The 27,306-nt window shown below is 41.4% G+C and overlaps 1 protein-coding gene across 3 annotated transcripts in view; it reads right to left on the bottom strand.

Moving 5' to 3' along the window:
* The window catches only part of grb10b (growth factor receptor-bound protein 10b), a 75,170-nt gene that overhangs the window by 43,981 nt on the left and 3,883 nt on the right, over window positions 1-27,306 (bottom strand). For all 3 annotated transcript variants that reach the window (XM_085291075.1, XM_085291076.1, XM_085291074.1), the window contains exon 2: window positions 7,305-7,419. In XM_085291075.1, the coding sequence (XP_085147201.1) occupies window positions 7,305-7,355 (51 nt within the window). In that variant the 5' untranslated portion in view covers window positions 7,356-7,419. The remainder of the gene's footprint in view (window positions 1-7,304; window positions 7,420-27,306) is intronic.

The raw sequence follows: 27,306 nt of genomic DNA on the forward strand, positions 1-27,306 counted from the left end.
ATAACAAGCTTTATTATTCTCATGCTCAAGTTTTAAAGCATTTTGACATCTAAACCCCACTAACCAGGACTGTTGAACAGTTCAAAGAGGATCTAGTCACTTTGAAATACTGTTGAATTTCACCCTGATGTCTCCATTCTTCAAAAATAATGGTACTGCTATACTGAATTAATGCACGTTTAACTTTTTTCTCTCCTCTGTTAAAAACCAAAGCCTTGGTAAAAAAATAAAAAAATAAACTGGTATACATGCTATGTACTTTGTCAGTGTATGTCTGTCGACCACAGCTACCCCCAACCGCTTTTCTATACCAACTAACCCAACCGCATCCAATCATTAAGCTGTATTGTTCAGTCTTTTATTGTCTTAAATTTCAGTGGTATTTCTCCACCCCCCCCCCCAGAAAGAAATGACCACCACACTACTACATTTGTTCCCATAACACAGCAAACCCATCATCAACACACACCGTCTGGTCCAGCTACCAGACTGTGACTGATCCGTACCCAGTCACCCAAGCAGTTTGGTTGGCGTGCAAGTGTATCACAAAGTTGCTGTGTGTATTCAGGACAGGATGGTCATGGTTGAGCATCACTGAGCAGAAGTGTAAAGACTCTTTCACACCATATACTGTTCTTCAATGCTGTATGGCATGGCTGTCTGGAAGTAAACCACACGCACGCACACCTCGTGTCTTACCAACAAAGGAAAAAAAAGGTTCTTTTTCCTGTATTCTTGCATTTTGTCATCACACCTCTGAATCTTATAAGCACAGGCACATAGAGCTGGGCGATATGAGATTTTTTCATATCACGATATGTTTTTTTCATTTCAGGCGATAACGATATCTATCACGATATAAGCCAAATAACTATATTTGTAAGATTTAAATGTGCCGTTGCTCACAAGTAAAATGTGAAATAATCAGCAGCTTGTTTTTATTTAAATATTTATTTCCCATAATAAGTTCAACAGGGTAGATGTACTTAAGGAACATGAGACTTTTTCAGATAAATAAAGGCAAATATTGCAAACTACACAAAAGGCAGCCGCTAAAGCGTTTAAGTTTCAAAATAGAACAAACGAAACAGACTAAATTGTCAATTCCACTTAGAAGCAAAATATTAATTCTAAAAATAAATCTTAGTTTGTTTTACAGAAGAACAGACAAAACTGACTAACTTTTGTCAATATCAAATAAACTGAGAACTAAAAGGAAATTCTCAATCTCTCCTTGTTGTATAGCTGAGCTTTTCAAACAGTTTTAACAGTTACTTTAGTCTGACAAAAGCCGAATGACGAATTAGCGCTTCCAGTCAGAGACTGAGGCTACGTCCACACGTACACGGGTATTTTTGAAAACGGAGATTTTCCGTTTTCGTTTTAAAAAAATAATCCCCTCCACACATAAAGGCAGAAATGAAGGAAAACGCTGCTATGAACATGCCAAAGCAGCAGGTGGCGCTAGATTCCTAACCGTGCAGAAATATTGGCCAATCAGAAGTCTAGAAGCCTCGGTGGGAAAAAGTAAACAAAGCTGGGGCATAGAAGCAGAACCGAGTCGTATGTGTGGACGGACAGTAACTGTGTGTATTTGTAAGCATTTAAACACTGCAGAGAGTAGAATTAACAGTATTGTAGAAATTCATTTCACCGAAACAATAACGTGGCGCACAGTGTGACGCATGCACCAGTTTATTGTATTTGCAGACTTGCTTTCGGCACAATTTACAGTGCACGCTACTCTGTTTTTGTCAGACTTGAAATAGCCGAAATACCTTCACACTACGGAACTTCTATGGCTCTTCCGTTCGACAATCTCTCCGGCATTGGAACCATCATCTGTTTTCTCTTCGGTCACGCTCGGTTGACTTTTCTAGTCGGCGCACTCATTTCCTCCATTACGCGCTGGCTGCTTCCCAAACAAACACACGTGCGGCTTGGCACTTGTGCGGTACGTAACAAGTCACGCGACGTGACTCTGCGGCTGTGATTGGTTCGGCTCTGCGCTACTTAATTTGGATTGGCTGACCTTTTTTTTTTTTTTTTTTTTTTTTTAAGAGGACAAGAGCGGCGAGGTCTATCGCGATAGCTTAATTTCTCTATCGAGTAAAAGTTATATCGCGATACATATCGTTATCGTTCTATCGCCCAGCTCTACAGGCACATATGCACAGACTTCCCCACCCACCCACATATCCTGCACACTATTAAGGGGCAAAAAGCAGGACTTTGACTGTAGGCCAAATTTTGACAAGGAGCACAGAAGAGCCCTTTCATTTTAATGAAGTTGAAAAGAACTTCAAAAAGAAGTCAGGAGGTTGAGGATTTAACCCTTTAAAAAGGGGTCAGTGGAAGGCCAGAGGCAAGGTTAAGGCACAGACGAAAAGGAGTGGAGGCTGGACCTCAAACACACACTAGTAGTTGATTCACATTCACCAGTAAGTGAAGTCATCATTGTTAACACAGCTCAACATTCCACTCTGATCCTGACAGTCTTCTCTTCACCATTGAGTTCAGACTGTTGCTAGTTTAGGTTGTTTCCATCAGTTGAATTCAAAACTAGCTCACGTGAGTATGATTCAAAACGTCGGTACCTCAGCAGCCTTTTATTTAAAGCCGAGTTATCAGATTACAACTGTCAAGCAAGCGTCACTCACAAGCAGTGTTGGGACTAACGCGTTATTAAGTAACGCGTTACAGTAACTACGTTATTATTGTGGTAACGAGCACGGTAACTAGTTATTATGCCAAAATCAGGAACGCGTTACTCGTTACTGGGATTTAGATAGGGTCGTTACTCGTTACTTCGTGTGGTGGCTATCGCGGAGCTTTCACAGATTCAGTAACATTAGCAAGTGGTGGAGGCAGCAGGTGGATGAAGGAAAAGGGACGCAGAAGGAAAAGAGACCCGAGGCGGCCGCCGGTCCAAGTGTGAACTGAACTTCAGGTAAGAAGTTATGACCTGCAGTCTCTCTGGGTCAGATATGAACCAAGTTTAGGTGGAGTTTATTTTCGTTATTCTGACTTTTTCGTACTGCGTGCTAGCTAGCATGACGGAGTTTCTATACAGCTGGGTGGGTGCTATGAAGTTAATGATGTTGAACCTTATTTTGTTCATAAGTTATTAGAGTTGCCAACCGTCCTGTCTGGTATTCAGAGAAATATTACGCGTTTCTTATTGAGGTGAAAAGGAACAGTTTGTCCCGTAATTCAGCTACAATGAAAAAGGCACAAAGCTGGAGTTATTCTGTGTCTTTGCTGCACAGCTGCCTCTTCTCTCATTCTCCCCCCTCCCTCTCCCGTTTCTACTTCAATCATGAAAACTGATCAATGATCAGCTGATCGGCTTTTCTCTCTTGTTTGTTTATCGCTCACTTTGCACCGAAAGAGGAAACCAGCGGATGTCGCGCTAAACAACAGCAGCACGTTTAAGCTTGATCAGCTGTTGTTAGAATTTATTTAATATTAATTTTAAGTATCAGCTGATGTTTGCTGGAGCCACAGCTGTAAAAAAAAAAAAAAGCTGCTGGTCATGATATGGTTTGGTTATCTGGTGAGAGGGAAACATGAAGATGAAACCAGGAGATGTCCTTACTGAATCATCAGAGCTGAGCAGGTGATGGAGAAACAGGTTTACCTTTTAGGTGACATGAATGAGTTGAAGGGAAGTTATGAACTGTTTCTGAGAGACAAATAACCCCAGGATCCTTTTTTAGGTAGCTGACAGCTGGTAACTGTGCAGGGGCGGATCTAGCAAAGTGTGGCCAAGGGGGCAGGTAGGGCATTAACAGGGAATGGGGGGCACAAAGAAATACTTTTCTTTCTTATTCTCATTTAAAATGTCTAGCTTTTAAAAAATAATTATCTGAATCTTACAACAAACGATTGATAGATTGATGCATATATACCATCAAAACAGTGTACATCACTGTCACAACAGTGTTTGTTTTCATTCAAAGGCTTTATGATTTTTCCTATAATGGTGGGCCAGTTTCTAGTCAAAATGCCCGGGCCAATTTTCTTTCCCAGTCCAGCCCTGTATGCAGCTCATCTGCAGTCTGGTGTTACCTACATCTTCCTATTCAGAAGGCAGAATTTCTGAGTTCTGAGTACAATCGAAAGCACCACGACTGCAGTTTTTGTGTTGGATGTAAAAGGCGCACATGACTCTGTGACGTAGGCTAGAATCATGGCAGCAGTCAATGACGGTCCAGGCGTGGGATTTCTCTAGTGGAAATATGCACATTATCTTTTCCTTTCTATTGGTAGGTGGCACAGTGCACTTGTGGCAAGTAAGCAAGCTAGAAGACTGGCAAAGTTATGGAAGCAACACATTAACAAGAGAATTCTGAGTAAAACCAAAGTTACTTTCCCTAGTAACTAGTTACTTTGAAAGTAACGAGTAACTTGAAGTAACTGAGTTACTTTTGAGAGAACTAGTAATGTAACTAAGTTACTATTTTAAAGTAACTTACCCAACACTGCTCACAAGTGAGGGGAGGTTTTTTCCTCCTGCCTGGCAGCTCCATCTTCAACATCCTTTTTCCCCAGTACGTTCAATTCAAAATTTTTAACTTTTCAGTGCACACAGTAATTACATAAGCACCAACTGTGCTCATTTAGGATCCTTACTGCAAAACTGTCCACTTGTCCTCTGCACAGTGGACACTACACGCTTGACTGCAGTCTGCAGACATTAGAGAGGCTGAAGCTTTTAAGTATCACAGGATAAAAATTGCACTTTCTATTACCGTTTTAATGAGAACAAAAATTCTTTAAATATAAGATCACTAATGCTAAAAGGGTCCTAGTCTTATTTCAGACTGACCTACTGGGAAAAAAACAACGCTAATAGGCTTGTTGCAACATACAGTACATGAACACTAGGCAGCAAGTGGAAATCCCTTATTACATAACTAACTAGAATGAGATCAGGAGGTCACACTAATGTCTGCTACAAAGCTTTGTTGATTAATTTGTTTATACTGTGGAAACGTAGCTGTAGTTAAAATCAAATGAGCCATGGCAGAGCTGGGCCATGACAGACATTTGCATAACATTACAAGACTGAGGGCTTTAATCACCACTTTTTAGTCTGGAAATGTTATAGTAGTAAACCATTTCAGGTTTTGTGCTTATAAAGAAAAGAAGAGCCTTGAATATCCTTATGACTGCTTAAAGAAACTACAAAAGTTGTTAAAAATGAACAAACTCTAGTTTTGCCCTCACGTGTAGCATACTGCTGGTCTTAATGTTCATGCACTGACAGTAAACTGGAAAAGTGAAAAGATGCACATCTTCACACTGCATAAACAAGGACAGTCTTTAGAGACTCCGAACTGCTGATGTTAAGCCCAAATGACATGCAAATGCTCAGGTAACTCTTGTTATAACTAGCATTAATATTAGCGTCCTGGGGTTGGTGCATGTTTATTCAGTGAACATTTCGTGACAGTATTGTTCACTGGCATGTGGAGATCTCTTTAGATGGCATTTTAGTGTTTTAGTCCTTGTGTCACAAGGAACTCTCCTTGTACTCTCCATAGTTACATAAAACCGCATACACTGACATTTATACAGACTTTGACTTGGTAGGGCATAGTGTAGCTTCCTAGCAAGCGTCCTTTACTTCATCAGATGTGCCTAGTTCTGCACATATAGATCATTTAGCCAGCAGTCAAGATTATCAAGATTACATCTGAAACAAGATTAAAGTGGTGATATAATCCCTGGAGTATAGAATGAATGTTATCTTTAGCTGAATCGGTTTGGTACTGCTGCTTCAGTTTTATCAGGGAAAATCTTCCACAACCCTGGAATTTCACAGTGAATGGGTTTTCTCATCCAGTGAGTCAAGGTACATCTGTTATAGGTGAATGGTTTCCAAACAGCCGAGTGAGCGAGTACTGCTCTGTGTGTGTGTGTGTGTGTGTGTGTGTGTGTGTGTGTGTGTGTGTGTGTGTGTACATTAACATCCATATACTACAGCTCTAACAGGACCCGCCCAATCCATTGGCAAAGAAATAAGAGCTAAATGATGTCTCATTTCTTTCTGAAACAGCCTCCAGTCTGTCTTTAATTAGTGCTGAATAATCTAAAACAAGAAAAATATTAATGCAGGGCCAGATGCAGGAAAATTATTAGCCTGCACATATTTACACTGCCATCTTTGGGCACCATGGTTTTTTGTTTGTTATTTTTTAAATTCACTGTGCCTTTTCACTTTCTGGCAGCTTTTTCAATAACTTGTTATTAAAAATAAAGACCAGCAGATACAATATACAGCTGCTAGAAATTGCTGTATATTGTAGTAGAACCACTGACACAAACCTACTACATATACAAGTATGTAAGCACATGTACATAAAAGAAATTTGAAAACTGTGCCAAAATAAATGAATCGACACAGACTAGCAGACTGAACTGTATCGCACAGCCGGACTGGCCTGCTCTGAATGCTTGGAAGCCCTTTGCTCCACTGAGGGTGATGTGATGATTCTGCTAAATCTAACAGCAAGGTCAAAAAGTCAAGTTTGTTCTTGTTCCTCTGCAACAAATGATGGCATTCGCTTGTAAATCAATGTCTGTGGAAATTTGAATTAAACAGAAAAAGACAATAAGATCAGGGACAACTTGACCAAAAGACAAATCCATATCTAAACCTCAGCAGCTGGGACAGCTGAGGGGATACTGAGTGATGGAATTTGGTCATGTGCAGTTTGTAGAGTGAAGTTTTATTCATAACCATCACACCGTTTGGGCCAACTGTGATGTCACCAATGCAATCTTCTCCTGAATTACGGGCATCACCATTCAGGAAAATCCCTGGCATCAGCACTAACATGGGAGTAGAAGAGTTAAAACAAACAGGAAGCAGAGAAAGCACAGAGTCTCTGCGCTCTAATATTCCACATCTACACAATCGATAATCGCACACTCATGACACCAAAGCACAGTTCATATTAGTAGCTGTGACATCACTTGTTGTGCAAAGACCAGGTGTAAGTAGACAAATCTGACTCCAAAGTCAGCCAAAGTTAAGGATTTTAAGAGAAATCATGAATTAATTTAACAATTTAGTTTACTTTAGTATCTTTTTGGAGCCTCAGAGGTCCAGCCAGCTGCTGCTCTTTGTGGATTCATCTTAGTAGAATGATGCAACCATGCCACGACAAGTTACTGACTCGGTCTTTGATCAGGGAGGATAAAAGAACATTTTTGCCCTTTTCCCAAAAAAAAAAAAAAAAAAAAAAAAAAAAAAAAAAAAAAAAGAATATCTCAAATGAAATATTTCCATTTACCTGATAATTGGGATGATGCAGGAAATAATCCGGACATCCGGCCACAGCCATGGCTTACGTTTCTCAGATATTTTCTTTTGCAATTGGTTTTGATATTAGGTGCTCAGAGCGACACCTGTGGAGAAAGAACACAAATGGAGCTTAGTGGAAAAGTACAAAGGAAGCAGGGAAAAGATAAGAGCGTCCACGAGAGGACGGATGAAGGAAGGAGAGGCGGATGACACAAGGAATGGAAGATGAAGTCTGAAGAAGACAGATATAGCACAGAGTAGTACTTAACCCACATAGACTACACAACGTCAACAACAACACAGAAGATATAATGGTTGGTTTAGAGAGACATCAGCACTTGTTTCAGAATTCACTCATGTACCAATGAATGTTGCTTGAAAGTGACTTCGAAGCTGGAAAATAAGGGTGAAGAAAAAAAAAGAAGAAGCTAGTTTTAATACATTTTTGAAAGGTGGGCAGTTAAAGGTCAGCTGTGTGTACAAATCAAAGTTAAAAAAAAAAAAAAAAAAAATCCTCACACTACCAGGTTTTCATATTTAAAACCAGCTTAACCCTACAGAGGGTTAAGCTGGTTTACAGGAGAACAAAGGCTACTTGAAACTGCGGCGTTAGTTTACTCCACCATAAAAGTGCATTCAGTAAGCCAAAACAAACTTTTGCTTTATTCACATAATACAGCCAAATGAAAACCCCACTACCAAGAGCATCGCATCCCTGCGGCAACTTCAGCTTTACTGTAGATCTTTTGCACCCTCTTACAAAACATGAAAATTCTACAATTCGCTTCCCCCCTCATTACGAGTCCTGCACTTGCCTTCCTGCCTTCTAGATTTAGTTCACCAAGGTGGATCTGAAGTGACAGGCCATAAGTCATAAGTCAGTTTTAGACAAATAAAACCACTGCACAATCTGAGGTGTGGTCTTTGATAAAATAACTGAATTTACTGCAATAGATGCGGCACTTTACGGTACTAAAAATTAGAGATGGACCGATCCGATATTACGTATCGGTATCGGTCCGATACTGACCTAAATTACTGGATCGGATATCGGAGAAAAATAAAAAATGTAATCCGATCCATTAAATATCACGAAAGCACCTCGCAAAACTTGCAACACGCCATAACTCACCTCAGAACGTTAGCACGTCAGAGCAGTATGCATCACGTGATAGAGCGGCTGTGGCATGCGGGACCTGTCGGTGGTCTGGATAGCATTTGGAGCTTCGCTAGCAACCCGGCATTTCATCTCCGACAAAGTTATCCCCGAGAGAAGTAAAGCAAGTGTGTAAGTCCATCTCTGAATGTTTGTAAAGCATTCCTGCGTTAAGCTTAACGAGCGATATATGGAGCGACTGCCTCTCCTGCTGCTACTTCAATCGTGAAACTGCTTAACGATCAGCTGATCGGCTTTTCTGTCGCGAGTCCGTGTCTCTAGTTTGCTTTTGGCCCACTTTGCACCAGAAAGAGGAAACCAGCGGCTGAACAACAGCAGCACGTTTAAGCTTGATAAGCTGTTGTTAGAATGTATTTAATATTACTTTCTACTCCAGGATCTTTTTCTACGTAGCTGACGGCTGGTAACTGTGCAGGGGCGGATCTAGCAAAGTTTAGCCAGGGGGGCCGATAGGGCATTAACAGGGAAAAGAGGGCACAAAGACATACTTTTCTTTCTTATTCTCATTTAAAATGTCAAGCTTTTAATAAATAATTATCTGACACCCAAAGTTTTAATTTGATGTAAAAGGAATAGAAGTCAATTACTGTATATAGTGACTATTAAGTCTAATATATATACCCTAGTAAGCTATAGTACTTTTTCCCTTTGGGAAGGTACCATCTGTGCAGTCTGCAATTTTGTTGAAGAAAGATGTTGAATCTATTTAATATTTCTTGAAAAATAATTGATTTCTGTGCATTTTTTTTTTTCCCACACTGCATCAAATTAAGGTTGATTACGTCGATTAAGCATCATGAGGTGGAGCGTGAGGGGTGGTTCCCTATTTTTTATTTTTTTATTTTTGTTGTTGCTGGGAGTTGGAACCCTATTAGTTAGGTTGCTTAATATTTATGCTAAGTACTCTTTAAAATACCAGAATAGGGAGGATGGTGTAGGTTTAAGTTTATTAGATTGATCAGTATTGCTGAACTATGAAATTTTTTTTTTTTTTTTGCATACAGGTATAACAGAATAGCTTTAGTGTAGTTGTTGTTTTAAACTTGAGTATGAACTTGCAGACTTGCAAAATGCAGCAAGATATTTTAAAAAACACTTTTGTTGATTAAAAAAAACACTATCGGATTCATATCGGTATCGGCAGATATCCAAATTTATGATATCGGTATCGGACATAAAAAAGTGGTATCGTGCCATCTCTACTAAAAATAAGTGCTCCTGCTCCAAGACCCTGCCTCCCGGCTATCCTTGGTCAAAATAACCATAATTTCAACAACATGAACTCCAGTGTATTTGAACTTCTTAAAGTGGGTATCCTACTAACCTCCTGGCATTGCTGCCAGTGAACAAACACCTGTAAACACTGACCCAAAAATACCCTACAGGCACATATCCAGGTCTGAAGTTATACCCTGGGGTATATTTGGAGTCGAGCAGCTCAGGCTCATAACTGTGATGGTCTTTTATGCAGCAGTTCGTGACCCCCAGTTCACATTATAAAAATAGGACCTGGCATTTTATAGATTGCTAATATTATCTCATGCTTGCATTAGCGGTCGTGAGCCAGCTGCCCTTGCGGTGGAGCAGTGTTTGTATGTGTGCGTTTCTGCCAAACAGTGTTTGTTTCAGCATGTACATGTGCACACGACGGTATGTGTGGATGTTTGCGTCCAGTATACTGCAAATACTTGTGTGTAGGTGTGTACTTTTAAGAATCAAGTCATGTTTGGAAAGACCTCAACAACTTCAGAGTCCCATGAAATCCGATTTGTATACGGCGATATGTCCTCTCCCAGCTCCAGCAGAGTTGACTGTTAAGCACACATATTGCTAAAGTGCAAAGCTTCCTGGAAAAGGAGAATCAAGCAAGCAGCAGCAAACACATTGCACTTGTACGCTCTTGCTTTTGATGCAGACACATTACTTATTACACTTTTAAGATGTTATCCTGACACTGTGCCCACTGAAAAGATAAAGTTGTCGATTTCCACGGGTTTTTTTTTTTCCCCCCTTGAAGCCCTAAAATAAAACCTCCAAAACTGGACTTGCAAATACCGACCAAACTATGAATGCAGTCTAAACAAAGAGTTTGGCACCGTGTTCACTAGGACCAATGAAAGGGCTCGCTTGTAATGTGCGTGGCATCTGTGCGAGTATGAGCGTTAACCCTTTCAATCCATGTGTGGGGCCTAGCTGGCTGGCCAACAAGCACAACTTTTCATCTACTCATCATTTACAGACACACCGTTGACAACAAAAACTAATTTACATCAGCCTAAACGCTCCAAGCCACCCCTCACTAAGCGCCACGAACCTACTATTCGTGGCCAAACTCTAGGCTGGGTTATTGGTTTTTTTTTTCCCCCTTCCAGAAATCAGGAGGTTAAGCAAGGGAAACAAGTAAGCTTCAACTAATTGTGCTTCTTTTTTTTTTTTTTTTTTTTCCTAAATGACATCAGAAACAGCAGTATGCGACATTACGTGATGGCAGAGCTTCAGTTCATCCTTTGTCATTTTTTTTTTTTTTTTTAATTTAATAAATAGGACAGGGGGAATGAATGAGAGAAAGAGGGGGAGAGAAAGAAAGAAAACCAAAGGGGAGAAGAGACTGTGAGAAGGGGGGGGAAGAGAGAGGAAAAAAAAAAAAAAAAAAAAACTCCTGGGTCACCTGTATGGAGAAAACAAAAAAAACAAACAGAGACAGCAAACAACAAAGAGCAACATAATAATAGAGAAAACAAAGCACCATCACAATAAACTAGCTAGTCATAGATATCAATGTTTACTAAATAATAAACGATATTGTGCAGCACGCAAGATAGACAGCGCACAGTGTGCTTTGAGGTAGCAGCCAAGAAAGCTTTAGTCCGCGTCTGTGAATACCCATGTGTGCATACCTGTGTGGATCAGCATGCTTGCATTCCAAAGGTTTCTCCATGTAATGATCTGCTAGGGAGTGTGGGGGGGCCACAGCCCCGTCCTCCAGGGTGTGAAGCGGGTATGGAGGAGATCAAAACTCCAGACATCCAGAGGCCCCCAGAACACAACAGACCATGGAAGACCAACAGAGGGGCAGCCGCGCCACTGTTCCAGTAAGAGCTGAGGAGAGTCCCAGATGAGGGCTCGCCCAGCAGCCGCGGAGCAGAAGTCAGGGGGAGTTGCAGTGACGCGCCCGTGAGCTCCGCCGGCCCCCAGCTGTGCCTGAGTGACCGAGCCCCAGGCCGAGAGGCCGGGGGCACCCCACCTCCAAAGGGGCCCGAGCGAGCCCCAGGCCCCAGGCCCCGACAAGCGGCCGCCAAGGAGTGAGCCGGTGTGTACCCGGACGCCCACCCCCAGACACAAAGAACCACCAACACACCGACACCTGAGGGAGTCCGCCACCGGCAGGGGAAGTGGTGGTGGGTGGAGATAGGCCTCCAAACCTTGGAGGGCCTGAGGTGTCCCCAGAGAGGTGGCGTCTGATACCCAACCTGACATATAGACACAGACATACAGGCACACACAGACACAAACATCCATTCCCACCCTCATGCTCTCATATGCACTCACTCCACACTCAACCAACGTGGAGACAGACATAAAGAGACGCTGTACACACAATCACACTCCCCAAGCGTACTCTACAAACCGGGTCTAGGTACCCTTGCCCCTGGAGGGGGGAATTGCACCCAGACCCAGGTGGTGTTACCCTTTTCCCTGCGGTGGGGAGAGGCAGACCACCCCGACTCCGCAGCAGCAGGGAGGCCCCACACCCCAGACCGCAGTCGGACGGCCAACTCCTCCTACTAGCCCTCCCGCTCCAGCAGGCCGCAGAGAATGGGGGTGGGAGAAGACTCCAAACCTCCCTCCACCCGCTCATTGTAGTGTTGATGCATATGTGTTCTAAGGTGTAATTAAAACCCAGGAGGGCATGGAGCTACCTGCCAAGGAGCAGCAGGTAAGCGCATAGTCCCTCCTGCTAGCCCTCAATGACTAAGTGTATTTAAAATTGAGAGGTGGGCAACGACGTCAGGGGTGAGGTGTACACCCTGATGGTAATTTGGACTCCGTGATTGTGCCCACCCCCAAGATCCTATATGTATGTGTAATGAGAGTGTGAATAATGTGAATGTCTAAGTTGTGGGATAAAATTGAGGCAGAGGCAGCCAGAAGGGGACGGGGGGGGGGGGGGGGTAGCCTCCTCTGCACCCTGGTGACATACCCCCACTCCAAGGCCCTGCATGTGTGGGTGGTTGTGGAGGAGCGGGAAGAGGGAGGCAGCTGGAGATGGGGAGGGAAGGAAGGGAGGGGCAGGTAACCCCTCCCTGGGGCCAGCTCCCCCGCTGACCCCAGTAGGCACTCCCACCCTCCGCGACCCGCCAGGGAAGGGGGGCCCAGGCCCATCAGACCGGGGCCCAGTGCAGTAGCGCCCTCCGGCTCCACAGAGCCCTGGACAGTCCACCCAACCCCACCACAGAGAAAACTGCACCCACCCCACCATCCACACATCTTCCAGACTACATAAGACGGTAAACGCCCAGGCTGAGATCTTCCTCCACCTCTCCTGTATCTCCCCCTCCTGCAGAGAGTTCCTGAAGAGAAGAAAGCTCCTGCAAGATGTGACCATCCCCCCCACCAGTTGAAGAGCCCCCCAGGCGGCACCCTGCTCCAGGGCCGGGCCCCCATGCACCCACCCGCCCACAACCTCGGCAACACACCAACCAGGACCCAAGCCCCCGAGGCCCGGCCCGGTCCCCAGCCCAGAGACGGAGCGCCCCCAGAACCTCACGCCCATCCCGGACCCACCCAGGGGCAGCCAGGTTGCCAGGTCAGTAACCCACGTCCGTCAGCACAGACCCTCCCCTAGCCCCGCTGCACGCAGCCGCGAGGAAACAGTCACCTGAGAGCCAACAGAGCCCCCAACCGGACGTGACCGCTACCCCGGGTTGAGCCCCCCCAAGGAAGATGCCTCCGGGGAACCCCCCGACGCCCTAAGCCTGTCCCTACCCCCTCACCAATCACAACAGTGAAGGCGGGACCAAACTATGACCCCCCACCCCCACTAGGTGATGGAGCTGATAAAAGGGGCCCAGAGCAATTGATCTAATGTGGTGGCAGAGGCTGTGTCAAGACTAATGTAATCTAATAGATAATTTCTATATTGGTTAGAATTAAGATTATTTTTATTTTTCCAGTTCATGAGGACTGTTTTCTTGGCTATGCATAGGGCAGTGAAGATCATATGGGCTATATTCTTTTCTGAAGTGACATTATCTAAGCTGCCCAGTAGACACACTAAGGGGGAAGTTGGAATGTTACATTTCAGACATTTTGATAAGTCTTCACATATCTCACGCCAAAACTTTTGCACTGGTGGACAGAACCAAAGAGCGTGGATGTAATTGTCTGGTGTATTGCCTTGACAGTGTGAGCAGTTGTTGGAAGATGTAAAGCCCATCTTGAACATCCGATGACCTGTATAGTGCACTCTATGAAGTATTTTGTATTGTATTAATTGCAGACTGGGATTTTTAATTAATTTAAAAGTTTTTAAGCAAATCTGAGACCAGAAGTTTTGGTCTAGGTTGACTGATAAATCTGCTTCCCACCAACTAATTGTGCTTCTGGATGCCAAACAAATAGTTGGGCATCACTGGAAATTTTTGTCAGGGTTATATGCAAAACAGTCAATACCACAAAAACAAAAGATACACTCAGCCAACATTACAGGTGTGTGCTGGAAGGTTAGTTTCAACTGTGCGTGATAAAACATGAGAAAAAGTCCAGGTGCTTGATTTAGCATTTTAAAAAAGTTCAAGGAGCTCATACATGCCATAGCTACTCTCAGTGACTGATCTATTGACCAAACATACATGTACCTATTCTTAATTGTGCCCTGACACAATCAAAGCCATTCCAGTGCAGGGATTAGACCCCTTCAGAGCCCTTTGATTCAATTCCTTCCACTTGAACAGTGTACTGAAACCTAACCATCCATGACCTTGACAGTACAATTATCGTCATAGCAGAATGGGAGACTTTGGGGTGCAGTGGCACTGAGAGTACGGCATCTGGTTTAATTAAGGTGGTTTTGTTTAAACTTGCATGACAGTAGGTTGTTCAATGATAGAGTTCAAAATGTAACAGTGTCACAATGCTAACTGTAAATCATAAATTTTTCCTTTGTGAAACCAGCAAAACAAAAACAAGCAAGCAAGCAAACAAACAAACAAAAAAGCAAAACACCTGGTTTACTATAGTAACACCTAAGCACAAGGAAAAAAAAAAAAAATCACAAGGAAAAAGGGGAGAAACTATAGTAAACCAAGTGTAAGAATAGCGGTCTGACATGAGACTTATTTTTTGAAAAGGGTCACTAAGCACTATTTGTGTAATTTGCACTGCGAGTTCTTGCAACTTGTTTGGGGAAATGCTATCTTTGTATCCTATATGATAGGATTATTAATTATGATAATTAAAATGTTCATTCCTCTTTTTGATCACAATATAGTAGTCTGCAGTCTGACTACTATATTGTGATAACAGCTTGCACATGCTATACGACCCGTTTGTTATTTGCAGACTCGGCCTGTACTTTTCTTAACATCCATCAGTGGGCCAGTGAAGTCATCCCCTGACTCGCCACCATATAATACAGGAGAACTCAGGGAAATGTTTCTGCTGATTACATGAGACTTCAATTAGCCAAGGTTTCTGACCTTACCTTTGGCATCACTGCAGGGCTTATCACCTTGGGATATTAAAGCTGGACCCTTGAGGTATACGCACATATCAGCACATTAACCACTAGACCAATTAAGCATGCAGAACTTCTATTTGTTCAAAAATCTATTCTTTTCACAACTTCCCTAAGTGTAACTGCACAGCTATATGTAAACACTGTGCATCAAGTACTGTGTAAGCTGCTGTATAATATAAAAGGCCAAAGTGTGCTATTTAAACAACATCCTCCTACAAATACATCAAATGAACTTTCGAGGGAAGTAAAGCCCTAACTGAATAATTGCCTTAGCTCTGAGTAATGGCTTATTGGTCCAGTGCAATGTTGTGTAACTAGAAAATGCCCAGCCCACCACAGCAAACAGGAAGTTCCAGTTTTGTGTATATCACCATAACAACAAAACTACACATTCACTGCATGGTTTTATTATTTATTGTTACTGAAGTTTTAAAAATGTTATATGAAAGCAAACCATGCATATATAGTCTACTGATTTGAGGGCAGTGTCCCACTGCAACATTTCCATCATGCAGGACTTTTCTAAGATAGCATTTAACCCATCCCAAACAAGTTGCAAGAACTCAGTGGAAATTACACAAATAGTGCTTTGTGGCAAAACCTTAAAAAAAAATAAGTCTCATGTCAGGCTGCTATTATTACACTTGGTTTACTATAGTTTCTCCCCTTTTTCCTTGTGCTTAGGTGTTAAACTGCTTTGGTTGCCTATTCTTTTGGGAAATCATGGATGCTGTGTTCTCTACCATCCGGCTTGTTACCAGCACTCAGGTCAAAAGTAGACATGGCAAAAGTTTACGGAGTAGTTTAAAATGATTTGAAAATCATTGCATTCTCTTTCTAATTTACATCTTACATCAGGGGTCGGCATCCCCGGGGCACGCGTTCCACGGCTGGCACGCCAAGGGTTAACTGATGGCACAACCACAGCTGGACTGGCCATCGGGCATTTTCCCGGTGGGTCAATGGTGATTTTTCGTTTTTATGAGCCGATGTTTTTTTGTTGTTGTTTTTTTTTGTAACGGTAAACAATGAAAGGTGGTGCATTGGCCAAATGCTGGCAGATGTGTAAAAATAACTCCGTTGTTCAGTTGTTTGGTGGGTGCTATGATGTTACTGATAGTGAACTTTATTTTATTCATAAGGTTAGTTAGTAGAGTTGCCAACCGTCCCGTAAAAAACGGAATCGTCCCGTAAAAAACGGAATCGTCCCGTATTGAGAGAAAATATTACGCGTTTTGTGTTGAGCTGAGAAGGAACAGTTTGTCCCGGACTTCAGCTAGAATGAAAAAGACACAGAGCTGGAGTTATTCTGTGTCTTTACGCTGCCAGCTGCCTCTTCTCTCATTCTCTCCCCCTCCCTCTCATGAAACTGATCAATGATCAGCTGATCGGCTTTTCTCTCTTGTTTGTTTATCGCCCACTTTGCGCCAGAAAGAGGAAACCAGCGGATGTCGCGCTAAACAACAGCAGCACATTTAAGCTTGATCAGCTGTTTTTAGAATTTATTTAATATTAATTTCTAGTATCAGCTGATGTTTGCTGGAGCCACAGCTGTAAAAGCTGCTGGTCATGATATCGGTTTGGTTATCTGGTGAGAGGGAAACATGAAACCAGGAGATGTCCTTACTGAATCATCAGAGCTGTGATGGAGAAACAGGTTTACCTTTTAGGTGACATGAATGAGTTGAAGGGAAGTTATGAACTGTTTCTGAGAGACAAATAACCCCAGGATCCTTTTCTATGTAGCTGACAGCTGGTAACTGTGCAGGGGCGGGTCTAGCAAAGTTTTGCCAGGGGGCCAGGTAGGACATTAAAAGGGAAAGGGGGGCACAAGGAAATACTTTTCTTTCTTATTCTCATTTAAAATGTCTAGTTTTTATTAAATAATTGTCTGAATCTTACAACCAAAGTTTTTATCTGATGTAAAATGTATAGAAATCATACATATACCAACAAGACTGTATATCACTGTCACAACAGCATTTGTTTTCATTCAAAGGCTTTATGGCTTTTCCTATAATACCTGGTGGGCCGGTCTCTAGTCAAAATACCCGGGCCGTTTTTCTTTTTGTCCCAGTTCAGCCCTGGGCACGACACGCAGTGAATTAATCTAAGATCACATTAACTCTGTATCTCTGTATTAACAAACATGCCATATTGGCCCAGTTTATTTTTCTTATTGTTGTGAGGAGACCATAAATAGCATTTGCCTTTTCTGTTTTAGTTCATCTGGTGTTATGGAGTTCTTGTTATGGATAAAAAGTGTCTTTTTTTTGGGTTTCAAAATAGCTGATAACTATTCGCTGATAGCTGCCAACATCTGCAAACAAATATAATTCTATAAAGTGGTTCTATATAGTGTGTAACTGTTAATATAGAGCGTTATGAAATTTATTGCTAATGCAATCATATGGCACACTGACTTTGAGGAAATTTTAGATGGCACTCATCAGAAAGGTTGCCTACCCCGTCTTACATAATACCACAACCTTTCTTGGAAACAAGATTCTGAGTAGTTACTTTAAAAATAAAAAATAAACTTCATGCCCTTTGCTCTAGTTTTTCTGTATTAACTGCCAACCTGTCTGTTCAGTTTGTATTTCCTACTTTGTGTCAGCATGTTAGTTACTGATTAGTTTACCAATCCAGTCACAGCATAGCTTCCTGCTAGGATCTGTGACACACTCAATACTTTACCATAGTATATCACTTTATACCTCTTTCGTTATTGGGGACACACACACACACACACACACACACACACACACACACACACACACAGCTGTGTCAACTACTCTTGTTGTGTATACAATTGTAAAATATGTTCACCGCAGTCAGCCTAATTCCAGCTGATTAGACTGGACACAGCTTAACAGGTGGCTGTTCAACTCTACTCAGTCATCTCTGGAACGCAGAGAGCATTCTTTCCACACACTGTTGACAGAGGAATCACAGGCAATACAGTCCTCTGTAATATGATTTAATATCAATGTGCATCTAGTGTGCAATCATTTACAATACACACTTACACAGTGTTTAAGCTTCCTAGTTAGGTATCATAACATCAAAAGGTGAGTTTTTTAACCCCTAAAGGGGTGGTCTTGTGCTTTTTCTTAAAACAGACCAATGCCCTGGAGTCAACATCTGCACAGGACTCCTTTTCCAAGCTCACCTGTTTCTCCTGCAGGGATTCTGATCACTCATTGAACACCTTTGATCTCTCCCTCACTCATTCTCTCTCATCCCACTGGGAAAAATATGGGAAAGATGTTCGACGGCTTAATAAGTCAGTATTTAAAGATTATTGGAAAAAAGGTTGCGTTTTGAGAACGTGCTCACAACAGGAACAGATTTCCAAATAAAATTCATGTCTCGTTAATATATTTTATATATTAACACACTTCATGCAATGCTAGTCAAACCAGGTAAGATTAAAATGAAGCACCCTTTTATATTCTTCGACAGTCAATCCTGTGATTATGATGCAGACAACATAAGATCGCGTCCTTGATTTCCATGTACATGAGATGCTCAGCTCTTGTTTTAGGATGTATGCAAGTCCTGTCACCGCAACAAAGTGCAGGTGGAACAAGCTTGACATCACTCGACATCTTCAAATGGAAGTGTCAAGAGCCTGACGAAAGAGTCCGCTTCTAACCCGAGGGGTAGAGAAAAGTAACTTGTTACACCGCCATTATATTTTGAGTCTGCTAGTATGCAATGGTCAAGTTGCTTTGGACAGATTTTATCAGAGGGTGAACATGTGCATTGTTTCAGGTGGATTCCAAGTGGACCTGAAAAAAAAAAAAAAAAAAAAAAAGTATAACAAAAACAACCACTTGTCAGTGGCTCCTGCAGTTGTCTGCACGAGCCCCTGTAAGCAAGAGTAACCCAGTCCTTCAGTTCTTTTTACTACTGCAAACATTACTTAAGAGAATTGACACAGAATAAACAGTTTTACTGGATGGTAACTGATGACTTCCAGAGTAGCAATAATTGAAAAAGAACACCGTTTAGGTAAATGTTTCTCATTTGAGCAGATGGCAAATTAACTGGCAGTTGGTGCTTAAGGAGGAAGTTATAAATGACAACATTTGTTGGCACACAAAGCGGGCAGTTAGCAGTAGTGCTGCAGCTATCGATGAATCGATTTTATCGATAAAATAAGAATACTGAAAACACCGTACTCTATAATGCATCTTCACATCCACCCAGTCGATTCCAATATGTATGGCTTTTCTTCACACAGTCTTTGGAGAAAAGCATTCTGGAATTAAATCATGAACGTTCAGTTATTGCCAGCCCCTGCCGCTTCCTTAGACGCAGCTGTAATAACTGCTGCTTGGTTACATGTGCGCCTGCATTGCCCATCTTTGTCCTACTGAGAACTTTGGGTGGGGCTTATGTGTCCGTCTTGAGGTGTGTAGTTAAAGTTAAGTCATAGCTCAAAGATGGGTGTTAAAAGAATTCACTGCAGTGACTCTAATGACTGATGTAATGTTTATGAGATAGTCACAAGTGTGATTGTGACTGTCCTGACCAAGTTTTTTTTTTTTTTTTGTAAGAACAGTCTTTAGACATTATTTATGTTTGCACAAATCTGTACTTGCCAAGTTACTTTTGCTGGAAAAAACATGAATAATTTTTTTTTTTTTTTGCAGTAATAGAGATTCAAAATCTACACAACTAGGATAAGTGGCAGAAAATAGATGGATTGGTTTTGGTCTCTAAAGAACTGCCAAACAAATAATCACCAAGGAAGAAAGAAAATCCATCCATCCATGAATCACCAAAGACTGGTTGGCAACCCAATAACAATCACCACTTATATATTTTTCCTTTTCCCCAACTGTTGTTGCCATTCGCTATTTGAAATCATTCTTTAAGAAGTTGCAGCACCAAAAACCTCCTGCTGATAGCGCTGGTCACTAGCAGTTTGCAATCTTTGCCTGTGGCTGATTTGTCTATCAACACTAACCACCAGCTGAGCAGTTGTTTGCTGTAACTTGTCCCTGACTGCTGCAGCCAACATGTTTCAAAAGCACAACTTTTACTTTGAAAGCACCTGTCTCCATTTCTGTGGCCATCTTTCAGTTTTATGACCACTTAGAGACTAGCTGGTGAGTGTTTGCAGACAAGTCAGTGACTTGCAAACCACGGTAGTCTCGCTAACTAGTTGAGAAACACATTTTTCCCTTTGCGACTGGCATTTGCCAGATGGTTGCCAATTGATCTGTTAGCAGATGTGATTATGACAATTCCATATCTACAGCTCGTTTCTACTGCTCCCAAGTGTCCAAAAAATATCAGGTAATGTGTTTTTAAGAATTCTTATAATGCCCCTTCTTGACATGGAATACATAACGAAGCCCAAAGTTGGTGTTTGACAACTTTCTAAATCTGAACAGATCAGACTCTGGTACAATAACTATGGCAAGCTTACCCATTCCGATTATCACAGTTAATCGATGCTGCAGTGTAACAGACCAGCTACCGCCCCTTTCTCCAAACCCTCTCTCAGTCTCAGCCCCTGTGCTTCAGTCCAGACCATAAACAGTGTCTCAATTCAAGAATTGAAACAGCTCCAACTAATGTCTAGGGACTTGTGGAGAACCCACTGAAGGGAATGACCGTAACCCAACCCTGAGGGAGGGAAGGTCAGTCATTTTTCTGTATGTTTAAAGAAGCCAGACACCTTAAGTGATAATATTCAGTTTTTAAAGCTGCATGTTATCAATTCGTCCTATGACAGGGCAACCTACAGAAATCTATTACATGCCAGAGTGTGAGTGGTAAGGGTGTAGCACTTTGACACATACAGCACCATAATGTAAATCGAGTGAGCTGGAGATTTACTCTCGATACCTTAGGCTCCATAGGTTTATCTTTAAATCTGTGTAATTTCTTTATATCTTGAACATTATTAAACAAATATAATTCACTGCATGTATTGTAAGATATTAAACCCACAAATAACTATTGACACTTGCCAATACCTGAAATTATTAATGTTTAAGCCTTTCTAGTAAGGTTGCCAGAGCTGGCGGTTTTTACAGCAATGCAACGCTGAAAGACGGAAAGAAAAAGTTAAACAGAGGATCTCTGTCTTCTGTTTTAATCAGCAGATCAGATGGTAGTCACTCCTCAGTGGATGTGCTTGTTGCACATCTTGATTAGTCATTAATTGGCAGCTTTCATTATTTGTGAGCAGCAGCGTAAAGTGGGGCTATAAGAGAGGGCCTGATGTCATGCCGGGGTAGGCTGAATAGCACCAGTCTAGGAGAGAAAAGCCTTTTGGAAATGTGGACAGTGCCTAATTGGATGAGGATTTCACTTGGCTGCTTTGGAGAACTGGTCTTATGCAATGGCATAGATGAATGGACCAGGCTTGGGAGCCACGATGCTTGCACTCAACTTGGTTGCAGTGGTGGCCCCAAGGGGTTACATTAGATGTATTTGCCTTCTCATGACACCATCTTTACAACACGTTAGGTGGTGGGAGCACCCAACACCGTTAACTGTACAGCGCTGTAACATGCAAAGAAATGCCACACCATAAAGCTGATAAATACCAAAACTGAGTCACACAGTCTCATCCTCCATACAAAAACAAAACATCAAACCCAACTAAAACTGTCCTTGTAATGAAAACTCAAATCAGAAAGGCTCTTGAGTTCTGCGTGACCACTTTAGGGGAATAAGACTTATTTTACTTACTTAGTCTTAGGAATGCTAACAAACTTGGCTGTCTGAAAAACAATTACCGTAACAAGGACTTAACATAAGTCCTATTCATAAGTACCAAAGTACACCACATTAAGTCCTAATCCCTTTTAAGACTGAGAAATAATACTGGCAAACCAAGGGGCAGAAAATCTAGTAATGTACAGAAAAATAAACATGTTCATAGTCAATGGTGTGGCATTCAGATACAAGAGAGACTAAGACACCGATTTAGTCCAGAACAGATATAACTAACACCACAAATACTGTTAAGAGTTCTTGCTGGGGATAGTTTCTAGGGGAAAAATAAAAAATTAATCACGCAGTTCATGAAGACAGCTAATTTTGCTTTGCAGATTCCATCTAACATAGTAAGACTGATAAAGATGGTAAGTAGGAGATAGGTTGCACCTAGACAAAGACAAAGACAATGGGCTACACTGTGAGAACTAAAACTAAATATTGTAACTATGTATAAGAGGGGTCATTTCATCATCACCGTGCAACCACAGCACATTACCTGCACCCAAGTGACCACAGGCTCCGGTAGGCGTTTTGTTACCTGCAGAATAAAGGAAACATTCTTGCCACTCGCACAGGCTTTCAGCTACATTTGGGCGAACACCAGACAGTGAGAAACTATCCACTGTACTTAGACAAGCAAGCACTGCATCTCCTCAGGTCACAAGTGGAAAGTGGTGAGAATCAGGTTTATACAGGTCCATATTTACAGTATGGAGGTGGGGGGGAAGAATAACACCACAAAGTTTTTCCTCTGGCAAGGGTTTAGGTTCTTAGAAATTACTTTTCACAAAGCAATACATGATTACTCAGCAGTTATAGTTGAGATACCAAGGCATTCATTATTCTGTAAGCAGTCGGGGACACTCAATCCAATGTATACAATTTTAACAGTATACACAGTCCAAAAAAAGAAATAAATTATACATGTTTATGCAACTGAGTCTAAATTTACCTTTGTCCAGAAACTCAAAAAGCTGTCCCTAACATCACAAGTTTTTAATCACCGACAGCTCAGCTGAACATTTTGGCACAAAGGGTAAAGTTGCTCTGCTTTTAGATCCGGAGTCAGTGGAATAACATGAACTATGCTGTGGTCCCTGAGCAGACCTAGGTTAATGGTGTCATGGCATCAGGGAGGGGGGGTATTAACAGTGTATAAGCCCAGACAAACCAGTTCTGAATGACTGTTAGCTGACGCAAGACCTGATGGAATGCTGCTCAGAGCACGACCACAAGCTCTTACACCACCAATACCAGTTAACAGGATATCTCTGCTAATTTTCCCCTTGGACAGCAAGTGAAACTATGCATTTATAAAAGCAGCAGTAACAGAGATACCCACTGCATACATATACGTACCTACCGTATGTCACATCGCCTCGAGTTTAAAACGAGACTCAAGTCTTGGCTTTGAAATAATTGGATTTATTACTGCAAAGCAGACGATATTAAAAAAATAAAAAATAAAAAAAGTATGTGCAACAGAACCAAACTCATTGTAGATTCTTATGAAATACACAAACCTGAATCCTTGTGGGATTGAAGTATAACTTATTGTAAAATTCTTTGGAATACGTGCAGTCAGCAGCGTTTTGGCAGCCTGTAGCTGTACAGAGTTCATGCCCCATCATGCCTGTGCTTACTTAGCATTGACTTGAAATAGCAGGACTGGTGCTGGAGGGGGTGAAAGAAACCGCAGCTCTGGCAGTTGCCATGTGCGCAGTGATTTGACCACAAAATAATCAAACTAGAAGGGCATTTAGAGAGAGCATTCCCAACGAGGTCAATGCCCTTTATTCCATTGTTTTCAAAAAGTGACCGAAGTCTGCACCAAAATGTAATGGGTCCTTCTTTTACTCATGCGCTACCTCTCTGACAAGGTTCGTGAAATCTGACAGTTTTTTTTGTTTTTGCTTAACCTTGTTGACCGATACCATGATCACAAACCTTTACCTCTGAGATATAGAAACGATATGTAGCGGCAGCCACGTGATAAGGCCACTTCAAAGTTGTGTGAGAACCAAGTCTCACCACTTGGCAGCGATTTCATCAAGACCAAGATCCCATCTAAACTGGGAAAGAGCAATAACTTTCAGTGGTCACGGGGACATAAAATAGCTTGTGCTGAAACACCGCTTAAATCGGTCATGTTTTACTGCATTGCTAAATATTTTGCATCATTAACAGCTCAGCCCAGAGTGGCAAATTGATCAACTCCTCAAGCTCATCTCACCAAATATCATGCGAACTCCCATTAAAGACAATAAACCAAGAAAAACAACTTCACTTACCTACAGTTCTGTGTAAATCTCTTTAGCTACCCCTGATGTTGTTACAATTTGCTATAAAGGAGCGCTGACCTTCATTTCATTTTTAAATTGGTTTTGAGTAATAGTTCTCTAGGCCTTCTGAGAGATCATTCAAGGTTTTTATTTGGGCATTAGCTGCTTTGTCACTCAATTTCATTCCAGCCCTTGGGCTTAACCATTTACATTTTCCTCCTCTCACCCCCAAGCGGTCGTAGCAGAGGCTGCCCCTCCCTGAGCCTGCTACGGAAGTTTCCTCCTATTATAAGGGAGTTTTTCCTTCCCACTGCCACCAAAGTGCCTACTCATTTGGGTGGGTGGGGCATCTCTGTCTTGCCTGTATCATTGTAGGGTGTTACAACAAAAGGGTTTTAAGGCAACTGTTGTTATACAGTGATTTGGCCCTGTATAGATCAAACTGAGCTGGACTAAATTTATAAAATTTGAGGAAACTGGAGATAGAGGACCGAAGGAAGTGGCAAGCCTTAAGAGGGGGACGAAACAAAAAAAAGAAGACATACAACACTATCTACAGCAGATAAGCACTAGGGCTGCCACAAACGATTATTTTGATAGTCGACTAGTCACCGATTATTTTTGCGATTAGTCGACTAATCAGATCATCATCCATTAGACGTAAAACTACAGCTTATTGCACCAGCAGCATCTGCTCTTATATAACTATCATTAGCTTACAGCTTTAAGTGTTTAAGGTCTGTGCTAACTAAAAATAAAGACAAGATGATAGTTTATTAAATTTTAATGAAATTTGCAGATTGTTTCGGTGAAGTTTAATAAACTCCTTGCTATCTAAAATATAACAGGACACTGGAGTATATTCTGGAGCATCTCACACTTCTGATAATCAGCTGTCTGCTTGACGTTTATTCAGCTGTGTAAAAACCAGGGGCGGAGCCTGGGGGTGGCTTACTGGGCTTAAGCCCGGGTTGTTTTGTCAGAAGCCCGGGGTCTTTTGGAGTGTAATTTTTCATAGTTAGATGTCTGGCTGACAACTGTATAAAAGAAAAAGTACACACAATATTCGAAGCACATAGTGCACACTGTGGGAATTTACGACTGTGCGTGAATCCCCCCTGATATTGGTATGATCCGAGCTCAGGCACTAAGCGACTGAGCGAGGGGGCGGGGCAGCTGCTGCCTGTGAGTGCGCTGTTGGAGAAACTGAGCCAGCCATACTAAGGAGAGCTTAAGTTTGACCAGGTACCAAAGCAAATCATTCGTACCGTACAAATAATGTAAATATGACGGTGAATCACGAAAGATTGATATCAAACTGATCACTTGACCCATATTACGTTACTTGCTCTTCAAGTGAATCAACAAATGGCGAAATGAAAAGCGAACAAATGCTATTTTTTTTTTAAGAGTCTTAGCTTACATGTGTTTATTTCATATTTTCAGTTCTTACCCTCCCCGACTAAAACGGTTTCAGTTATGTACTGAAATATAAGAATGGACATTCGAGGGTTCTTTCAAAGAAAAAACTCTGGTAAATGTTATTTTATATATTATGCTTTGTATGTTGTTCAGTATATTTCTATGCAAAACAAGAGGGATTTCAGTACACAGCAGGATATTCACATTTGTAACCAGATATTTACATACACTTTAGGGAGAAAAATTTTTTTACTGTACAACATCAATTTAGAGTAAACTTTTGTTAGATAAATATTGAAATATCTTTTGAATTAGTTTAATGTCAGAATAAAGAGAGACAGAGCTTTCTGTTTTTTTTATCACTTTGATCAAATTTAGGAGTCCATGTACACTAAGTTTATTGTTAATTAATAAGAAAACTGCAGACGATTCCATTCTGAGCTGAAGAAGCTTCTGATAGGTTAGTAGAGTCCATGTGAGTAAATTGGTGGCACACCTGTGGATGCATATAAGGCAAAACACAGAGCCTGTTTCTTTGAAATGGGAAAATCAAGAGATGTCAACCAAAACACCAGGAAAAGAATTGTGGAGCTCCATAAATGTGGCTCAAGTTTGAATACAATTTGGTGCCATTTGCAATTAAGAAATACAGAGTTTCTCTCTTTACCCTTAAAGTTAACAAATATGTTTTTTATATTTATCAATCTAAAAAAATAAACATTTAGTTTGATTTGATCTTACAATTAAAAAAGTGTTTGTGTTTTGATCTGAAGAGTACATAAATATCTGGTTTCAACTGTATATTTGATGATTGTCAGCACAAAGAGCGAGAGAGAGGAACAGAGAGGGAGATGGAGAATGAGGACAGAACAGAGATGAAGAAGAGCAGGTGAGACATACATGTTAGTCAAATGGTTGTTTACCAAAAGTATCACCGTATCATAGGTCCTCGTGTATCTCGTACCTAGTGTTTCTTTTTAGGTTTGTTATTTTTCAAATTCTATATTTATTAAGTTATGCAGGCTTGTTTGCACAACAAGGCTAAATAATTATATAAACCTTTCTGAATCTAAATAGTGGACTTTGGTAGAATAAAAAAAAAATAAGTGTAGTGCAGGTCTATGATGATTTTTAGTGCTACTATCATCTAGTTCTGATTCTGGTTCTGTCTTGGTTAAATCCTAAGTAGTCCTGATTTTGAACTCTTGTAGTCCTGTTTTAATTCCGGATCAGTTCTGGGTCTGGTTGAATTGGGGTTTAGTCTTCGTGTCTTGATACACCCCCGACTTTGTTCTGCCTTGCTGCTTAATTAAAAAACTAGTTTAAGGTGTCCTGCACATGTGATATATATTTTTCCCTATATGAAGTCATTCATTATTGAACAAAACTCAAAACAGAGCCTATTAATCTTTCAGTCATTTCTAAACACCCCCCCCCCCCCCCAAAAAAAAAAAAAAAAAAAAAAATCCCACATGCATACTACCCTTTAGGGCTAAGCCCCGGGTGTTTCAAATGTCTGGCTCCGCCTCTGGTAAAAACTATAACTTTAATCTCAGACAAACTGATTTACTCAGGAACAAATAAAATACTAAAAAAAAAAAAAAAAAAAGCCAAACAATAACAT

This window comes from Mchenga conophoros, linkage group LG11 (genome assembly GCF_057382185.1).
Source record: "Mchenga conophoros isolate Kocher_MC1m ecotype Shallow Benthic linkage group LG11, M_conophoros_male_GT1.1, whole genome shotgun sequence".
NCBI lineage: Eukaryota > Metazoa > Chordata > Actinopteri > Cichliformes > Cichlidae > Mchenga > Mchenga conophoros.